Genomic DNA, 9,161 nt, shown 5'->3' with positions numbered 1-9,161 from the left:
CCAATTCTCTTGCTTCTATCATCCATGTGTCGGGATTATATCGGTACATCATCCAGCTTTTGGAAGAGGAACTAACCCCCAGGCACCATCGAAGAAGCTGGGTCTAGCATCCAACCCTGGTTTTCCTTTTTTTTTTGGGAAGCCCAGCTCCACTGGACTGAGCATCTGTGGTTTCAGGTAGGACCTGACTTTTTGTTTTGTTTGTGGTTTCCTGGAGATGATTAGCCTGGGGGTGGGGAGTGGGTGTGGCCACAGGCTTGAGTTTCAGTATCTGGGGAAGATCATCCAGCAGCTTGTGTGATTGAGATGTTCTTTCTGTCCCCTCGTTTGACTGGGATGCTAGCCTCCTTACCCTGAACTGTAGTGGTTCCATTCCCCTCACTACGGACTCATCGTCTACAAACATATGCTTTTTAAAAGACAGGGTTTCATGTAGCCCAGTAGCCCAAAGCTGGCCTTGAACTCACAGAGTCCAGGATGACCTTAAACTTCTGAACCTCCTGCTTTAGTGCTGGGATTTCAGGTATATATCCTTGTTTTATGCAGTGCTAGAGATTTTATTTTAAAAAAAGGGGACTTCTTTCATAATAGGCAAGTACTCTATCAACTGAGCCATCTCTCCAGCCATGTGGACTCACTCCCGAGACGAAGAAATACAGTTTAGGAGGAAGGAATGGATAGCGGAACTTTCTGAGAGTGCCTTCAGCGCTCTGCTGGGGGCAGGGTGGTCTCCACACACCATCTAACGGAATCTCAAGACAGTGTTGCAAGGCGCTTGTTAAACACATGCACGCTCGCGTGTACACACGCACGCTTGCACATAGGGGCACAGGAGGCTGGCTATCTAACTGCCTCCCATGATAACTCAAGCCTGGCCCTCCTGCAGAAGCTGGGGTGCGGCAGGAGGGTCTTAAAGTATCATTTCAGTTCTGCACTCGGGCATTTCGCTTGTCCAAGCAGCAGGAGCGATGCGTCAGCTCTCTGCTCCTACAGTCAATATCAGATGACATTTCCTGCTCCCAAGGAGTTTCCAGTAGCCAGGTTTCCCCCTCAAGGTGCTCACTGGGATGCTCTTTGACCACTCTGATAGGAGCCAAAACAGAGGCTTTGGAATTGCCAGCACCTGACACCTACCTAGTCTGTTCTTGGTGCTCAGGTCACTGTGACATCGAGGATGGGGAGTTGTTAGCCATAACCCCGGCTCTCCCTTTGAGGGGCCTGTTTCTAATTTGGAACCTGTGTGTGCACATGTTCCTGTGTGCACAGCATATATGCACATGTGCGTGCATGCTTGGATGTAGAGGCGAGGGTACAATCAGTATCAGATGTCCTTTCTTTGGTTCCAGCCATCTAGTTTTTATTTGTTTGTTTGAGACAGGGTCTCTCTCTCTCTCTCTCTCTCTCTCTCTCTCTCTCTCTCTTCTCTCTCTCTCTCTCTCTCTCTCTCTCTCTCTCTCTCTCAACAAGCCTAGGCTGCCTGGCCAGTGACCTCCCAGTGATCTATGTATCCCTCCCTCCTCTGCAGGGGAATTACAGGTTAATTCACCATGGCTGGTATTTTACCTAGGTTCTGGGGCACAAACTCAGGTCCTCAAAGTGTTCAAGGAAAGCATTTATGAGCTGAGCCCTCTCCCCAGCCTCTGCTTTGGAACTTCTCGCTTTAATTTTTTTTTTTTCCCTTCTGTTTGCAGCCTTTCAGAGCCTGCTTTCCTCGTCCATCAGATAGGAAACGTGCCAGGGATACAGGACTTGCGGGAAGCAAAGAAGGTGTCAGGCATGTGACGTAGGTCATGATGAATGACCCAGTAATTCCCTTTGCTGATGTTGCAAACTTCACTCCTGTCCTATCCAGGATTCCTCATCTATGGGTTAGGCTCCTGCTGCTTCTACACCAGGAAACACAGTTTCGTCTAAGCAGCTCATGCTGCTACCCATTGAGGCTGCTGGCTTTCCAGAGAGCCTCTGCTCATCAGGAAAGCTGTTATCTGCTCTCTTGCCAACTGTTCTAAACTCCATTCCCTTTGGGCTTTGTGCACTTCAACAGAGCAGTCAAGGAGGGCTGGGAATGAGGGGCCCTCATGACTCTGGGCTTGCCTGGCATATGGCTTGGGGGTGCCAGCACAGATTGGCTAGGTTGGCCGGTGAACCGTGGTGTCTGTACTAATGTTCTTTCTCAGCTATGTGACCCCAGCAAATGGTTTAACATTCTTAAGGATCTGCTTCGGTGGGAACCACGGATGTGGGCTGTTCTGGGACAGTCCTGCTTCTTCTCATTTCTCTCACTGAAGTATCTAGAATCATCCCCAACCCAACATCGTCGCCATGCCCCGGGAGACCAGACCCAGGCAATAGCTTTAAAAGTTCCCATGTGATTCTGGTATATAGTGGAGGTCAAGGTGGATCCCTTCTGCCCTTGGTGGTGATGCTTGACCAGGCCTGTCCCCTCCGCACTACAGCCGAATGCTCCTGTCTTGTGTGAGCTGCTCCTTAAACTTGTTCTGCCTTCACAGCCCCGGAAGCCAGGCAGCACAGGTGTGTGTCAGCACAGGGCGGGGCTTAGGGCTTTTCCCAGTTGGGTTTCAAGAAGCAACTCTGCTAGGATCCTCACCAGCGCCCCCTGTAGTCTCTGCCTTCTCTGTCCCAGCCTCTTACCTGTGTGAGCTTGCCTTTTACCTATTCCTGTGCTGTCACCACCAAATCCAGTCTCCTCCCCTTTCTTCATTAACAACCCTTATGTTGCTTAACTATCTTTTTATCTTTTTTTTTTTTTTTGCTTCCTAGTAACGGGGGTCGGCGCGGGGAGGTGGTGGCCAGTGAACCTTATGAAGTTGGAGGTGGAACTTTCTGGAAAGTTCTTTTTTTTTTTTTTTTTTTTTTTTTTTTTTTCGGAGCTGGGGAAAGGGCCTTGCACTTCCTAGGCAAGCGCTCTACCACTGAACCAAATCCCCAACCCCTTGGAAAGTTCTAAAAGCTTGGTCATCAAGGCAACAATACCACTCTTTAGTCCTGCTGTCTTTTCTCCTGCCCGGAATGTGAGCACTCAGAACAGTGCTATGTGGGCCACAGTGAGATTGAAGGCTCCCTGAGGATAGAGGCCACATGCTCAGGTTGGCAGTGCAAGAATATAGAGGAGACTTAGGATGGAGAAGAATGACAACTACCACTGAAGGGAAAAGTATCGGCTCACGACCCCCAAGGCCAAGTTCTCAGACCAAGTTCTTAGCACAGAGGAGATTGATCTGCCTTGTCTTATCAGCTTTTCTACTAGGTCAGTAAGATGATGTAGAAGTTTTCTGAACTCTGGGGACCCTGCATGTCAATCAGCTGACTCCACCTTTCTCTGGTGGCTGAATCAAGTAAGGCCACTCATGAAGCCGCTGCAGCTCCAGGAGACAGCTGGGTGCCCCTACTGGAGGTGAGCAGCATGGGATGGCTTAGCCTTATGTCTCCCTCTCCTCCTTCCCCTCCTTCCCCGAGCCTTGAAAGTTCAGGGCCCAGACAGCTTTTATAAACACAGGTCTCTGGGGGCGGGGGGCTTGGAGAAGAAAGGCAAACCTGTTTTTGACAATGGGTAGCTGTGACATATTGCTACGGATCTCTGAGGTACACACTGAAGACAGTGTGCTCAGTCTGGAGTGAGCAATGTACGGGAGCAGGAGAGAGGAAAAAGGTGTGAATTCCCAGTAAGAAGAGTGACTTGAGAGGAAGCCAGGAAAACTCAGTCAAGTCCTGTGGGTACAGGGAAACAGCTGGACAGCGACTAGGCAACAGGCCTGACCCCATACACAAGTTCTGCTTTGCCTGAGAACTTCTGTGGGAAACGGCTCTGCTCCTGGGGCCATTGCTGTAAATACGTGTGAGGCCAAATGGGCTTGTGGGGACCCTGATGGTGGGTGGGCTGGCAGGGGCTGGCTGGGTCTGGCTGGGTCTGGCTGAAGAGGTGCTGCTGGCCTGTGTTGTTGGTCATTGTTTCTGTTAAGACGATGCTTATAGGGTTGGGGATTTAGCTCAGTGGTAGAACGCTTGCCTAGGAAGCGCAAGGCCCTGGGTTGGTCCCCAGCTCCAAAAAAAAAAAAAAAAAAAAAAAAAAGACGATGCTTATAACCACCATGCTGTGTTTCCTAGGAAAGGTTGCTAACTCATTGAATGGCCAGTAGACAAAGAGAGCTTAGAGATGCAGCGTCAGCAAAGAGGCTTTTATTCCATACAGATTTCTGAACGTAGGCGTTACATTCTAGCTCACCGGAAACTAGACTACTCCCCAAATCTTCAATTCATTTTAGAAGTAGGAGTAACATTTACTTGGAGTCCAAGTGCAAATGTTGACTGATTTTCGAGACTGTGGTCATCTGCCCTTTATGCTTAAACGTCTATTCCGTCTCATCCAAACATCAGATAGGCTGGCAACATTCCCAAGCAGTCCGACTTGAGAAAAACCACTTCCATGACTTATTAATAAGCCCAGCAGAGTTTTCATAGGGTCCATTCACTCAGATTTATTACAGAGCACGGTTTAATAAGAAAAAAATTAAATGGATCGATTGAATTCAAGTCCTTCTGTAAAGGGGGCCGTTTAAGTTCTCCTTTGATTAATGTTCACATTTAAGGGCTTGTCACTCTCAACCGCTGGTTACTGCATTTATCAAATATCAGGCCTTCCCTTTAAACAAAACCAGCTATAAATCCCACCTGCCATGCCTGAGCTGGCTTTTCTGCATCAGGTATATCCCTTTCACTCCCTGCCTTGCTCTGGCCATGGGTGAGGAACGGAGAGGGAAGGTTTCCCCTGCCTTTCTGAGGCTCACCACAACTGTCCGTTGTATCCCTGGTCTGGAGGGGGCTAACCCTGCCACATGGCCTTCTTTGTCCTTATTGCCCCTTCAGGTTGCCGCCAGCACGAGAACACTGTCTCATCTCACCACCACGCTAATCTTGTATCTTTAAATTTCTCCTAACTGGAGTGTGCTACGTACTTCATGCTGGAATCATCATGGATACAAACACCCAGCGGGATGAACAGAGAAAATAGAGACAAAGAAACAAACTGGCCCAGTGGAAACATCAGAGTGGAAAACCCCCGCCTGAGCTATCCCAGGCCCCGGGCCCCATTTCAGCCCGGCTTTCATAAGTCTAGCTTTTTTGGGTTCAACGTCCCAGGCCTCTGAGTGACAGGCAGAGAGCACCCTCAGACTGCTTTGGGTTTTCAAGGGTGGCAGTCACGGATTGGGCCATGGGTGATGGAGGTTGAGGGACCTGAGGCATGGTGGTCACCGGCCACAGAATCAGCCCAGCTCTGACGAGCCCATCACCCACTTTATAGCGGGTGCACACGTTTTAGGAAAAAAGATGAAAGGACTCAGGATGTATAAGCAATGTGCAGGGGGCTGCTTCCCATGCAAGCTGTGTTATGCCACATACGCAGTCTGGGGTATGTGTGTGTGTGTGTGTCTGTGTGTCTGTCTGTCTGTCTGTGTTCCCCTCTGTTTAGAAATGTCTGTCTTGCCAATTTCCCCCTTCTACACCACTTTTAAAGAGACAATGAAAAGACCTGGTGGCTTATGGCTGAGATTCAAGCTTCGGAAGACAGTATTCCTTTTTCAGACTGCGTGAACTTGGAAATGAGCAAGCTTTTTTTCCCCCCCTCACTGATGTCGCCAATTGAAAAACAAGTCTCTATCTGTGGAGAGGGCTGGGTGGGCCTTTGGTCCTGCTCCTCAGTGGAAGAGGGGAGGTGCTCACAACACGATGCCAGGCACCAGCCACTGTACAACTTCTGTTTTATTTTGTGTGCTTTTTTTTTTAAATATAGGATATAAATAATGACAAAAATTACAAAATTTATATCTGGAAGCCCAAGCTTGTTTACACATATGCTTGTGTCCCAGCAAAGCTGTTGGCTGCTTTGCTCCTCCTATACAAGTTCCTTTTGGTAACCATATTTTAATGTTATTCTCTTCTCTGTTTACTACATACATATCAACAGGGAATAGGCAAAATATATACAAGGAACTATTCAGTTCAAGTAATTTAATATTGTATTAAAATTCTTCAACACTGAACTAAAACCATATACATTTGTCAGTTGAAATGAAATTTAGTTTGTCTTCAAAACTCACCACCTGATGAATGTGATAATCTCAGGTTTAAAATGATATTGGTTAATAAAAAAAAAACATTAAGACAAGTTCACAATTTATCAATATCGCTATAATGAACTTCAAAATGATTCACAATATGATTGGTTAGAACAATATACATTAAAATGTTATTTTTCTATAATGATATTGATACTGTTTATATAATTTGTTTCTACAGAAATATACATTATGGTATCATACAAATACTCCACAGAGACATTAAAAAAATTAAAATACCTTAAAGAAACGTAAGTAAATTTATTTAATCAAATAGTAAGCAAACATCTTTTTTTTAATCTGTTTCAAGAAAAGTTTTTATTACTTTGGAATTTCTTCTTTTTTTTGTGTTATTTATTTTTTTTTCTAGAAAAGAATTTTGCAATAGAATTTTATTAACACTGTTCTCAAACAAGGTTTCCTTGACAGAAATCTTGACAGCAGGAGCCCTAGCTTTTATTTTCGTTAAACATGTTCATTAAAACACCTCAAAGGCTAAAACAAAACAAAACAAAACAAAACAAAAAAAACCCCAAAGCAACCCCCCCCAAAAAAAACACTTATGCAGGCTATGGGTGAGTCAGCACTTCCGGTCACCCCTGAGCCTAGCCTTTTCTTCCGCTCTGGAGGCAAGGACATCAGGGTTTCACCACAACTAAGCCAGGTCCTCAGGGCAAGTAGCTGTAGGAATGTAGTCATTTGAAATGAAACCAGAAACATCCCGCACAACAAAACCTAGTTTTCATATGAATGCATTAATGAAACATTCTTTTAATAAAAATATTTAATACAAGACACATTTTTTCTGTGCATAATAAATTCCTCTGCTTTAAATCACTTTTTAAATTTTTGAATCATTCAATAAAGGTTTCCTTTATCTGACATAGTTGATTACATATAAAATCCACAAATATAGAAATCGGGTGGGGTGGGGGCAGAATTTCCTGGTGAGGGTTGCTTTGTCTTTTTGCATGAAATTGTACTCAGTAATACAATGATTTTACAGATGCTTTTGGGGGGTTGGAGGGGTGTGTAGTACTGTTCTGACTTTCCCTTCGAAATGGCTAACAGTGAAAACTTAACCCAAGATGTTTAGACTTTTAGGCAGTACTGGAGACCCTCCCTCTCCCCACCCTTCACTTTTAAAAAGGTATTCTCCCCCCAACTAAAGCAAAGCAAATACGGGGCAGTTGAGCAGTACCTCGAAGGAGGCGGTGGTAGCGGAGTTGGGGCGCCCCGCGCAGCCCCCCTCGCGCCTCTAAGGGGCGTCAAAGTCTCGCTGGCAGAAGGCTCCCTAGGGATGGCCGTCGCCCTTCCGCCCGTGACGAGGCCACGCGAGCTGGAGCGGTCTTCCTCCCGGGGTGGGTGGACACGGAGGCGCGAAGGAAAGCCTGCTGCGGGGACTGCTTGGCGAGCAAGGCACCGCGAGGACGGGGCGGCGGGTATCAGAAAATCGTGGTTTCATACTTGGTATTAATGCCCCTCTTGGCTTCTTGCCCCGGCTCCACAATCCACGGCAGATTGGCCAGAGTCTTTTGCTCAGAAGGGTCGATCTGCTTTAAAACAGAAAGGCTGATGCCCGTTATCCGGCAGCTGGGCGGCGGCGCGGCCGCGTGGGCGCCGCTGGAACCCCACCTCGGGCCCCGCTCGCCCAGCCGCGCTGCGGGGCGGCCCGGGCGGCGTCCGCGCTTTCGCACCTGCACTGCACAGCGACTCTGCAGGGGCCTGCAAGGGTGACGCGAGTGAGACCCGGCCCCGCCCCCGGGGCGCAGAGGCAGGGGAGCAGCGGTGGTTTCCACCCTCCCTGTCCCCCATATCGGGGTCCGAAAGAACCCTACATCCTCATGAGGGCGCTGTAGAGCCGCACCCACTGGCCTGCTGCCTTTCTGAGCTCCAGCCATGTTGCCCTGGAGAGGGCCCTGGGGCATCCACCCCTGAAAGAGGCCTCTACTCTCTCTCGGTTGCCTCCTAGCCAGTGTGGTCCAGTCTTGGTTCCTCTCCTACAAGCTGTACTTGCCACACCCTTTACAAAATGACACCTTAACTTTTTAGCCTCCCCCTTCTGATCTCTTTCTGACGCAGACACATGCCACCTGTCCACTCCCTCTTCCACAATGGATGCCCTTAAAGGTGGGGTTTTGTTAACTTTATTGCTATTTTCTCCAAACCTGGGAAAGGTCTTGGCAGCCCAACGCACAGCAGGCATACAATAATCGTATAGTCAATAAGTGCTGTTCGGACGAGTTGCTCGGCCTGGATAAGAAAGGAACTGGGGTGGACAGAAAGCAGGCACAGCAGGAAGTGGCAGAGAGGGATGTACCCCAGACAGAGGAAGTGAAGACCTTGGCAGACTCTGTCCTGGGTTCAGATGTCCTTGAGTTTTATTTACATAAAGCCAAGCACGTCATTCCCGGGGCGGGTAGCTAAGGTCTGAGCTCTGTCAGACTTCGGTTAAGCTCTTTTCCCAATGGTTTGCTCATCCTTTGGACATCATCTACTTGGCTCTGTAAATTGGGCCAAGGAATTTCTGGAAGGCCTGCTCAGTCCCCTCTACCAGGAGACTTTTTAATCTGCTGGAGGCTGCAGGGCCTGAGCCTATGTGCCTATCCGGCTGCCTTCTGCCCCGTTTTCCACCATGTCTCCCTAGAACGAGGGAAGGGCCTTTAGGAGCACTGTGTGTTTCCTAATAGTAAACAACCAGAGCTGAGGATGTGAGAATTCTGCAGCCTGGTGAGGGCCTGGATCCTGAGCCAGGTAAAACTGTGTACTCTCCTGTTTTCCAGAGAGGGCGTCTAGATGAATATTCTATGAGCCCTTATGGCAACAAACCCTTTGGGTTCCTCTGGAAGTTGTCTATGTGGACAGCAGTGAAGCCGGAAGGAGGTGCGTGCAGTGAACAGACTTCTCCAGCCCACAGGAGAAGGAATGGAGACGTCTAAGACGTCTAAACACGCTGTGCATTCCTGGACACTCGGAAGTCTAATAATCATACTCAAGGACATGTTCATTAAGTCCACCCTCACCACC

General features: G+C 48.1%; 1 protein-coding gene across 15 annotated transcripts in view; it reads right to left on the bottom strand.

The window, feature by feature from the left end:
• Positions 1 to 4,181: 4,181 nt before the first annotated feature.
• The window catches only part of Anks1b (ankyrin repeat and sterile alpha motif domain containing 1B), a 1,103,087-nt gene continuing 1,098,107 nt past the window's right edge, over positions 4,182 to 9,161 (bottom strand). For 6 of the 15 annotated variants that reach the window (XM_032911305.1, XM_032911296.1, XM_032911320.1 and 3 more), the window contains one exon: positions 4,182 to 7,690. In XM_032911305.1, coding sequence (XP_032767196.1) covers positions 7,580 to 7,690 — 111 coding nt within the window. In that variant the 3' untranslated portion in view covers positions 4,182 to 7,579. Of the gene's footprint in view, positions 7,707 to 9,161 lie in introns of all 15 variants that reach the window. The other 9 variants (XM_032911312.1, XM_032911325.1, XM_032911216.1 and 6 more) reach the window with 2 other exon arrangements.

Source organism: Rattus rattus, chromosome 1 (assembly GCF_011064425.1).
Source record: "Rattus rattus isolate New Zealand chromosome 1, Rrattus_CSIRO_v1, whole genome shotgun sequence".
NCBI classification, from domain to species: Eukaryota; Metazoa; Chordata; class Mammalia; order Rodentia; family Muridae; genus Rattus; species Rattus rattus.
This window is presented reverse-complemented; position numbering and strand designations above follow the sequence as displayed.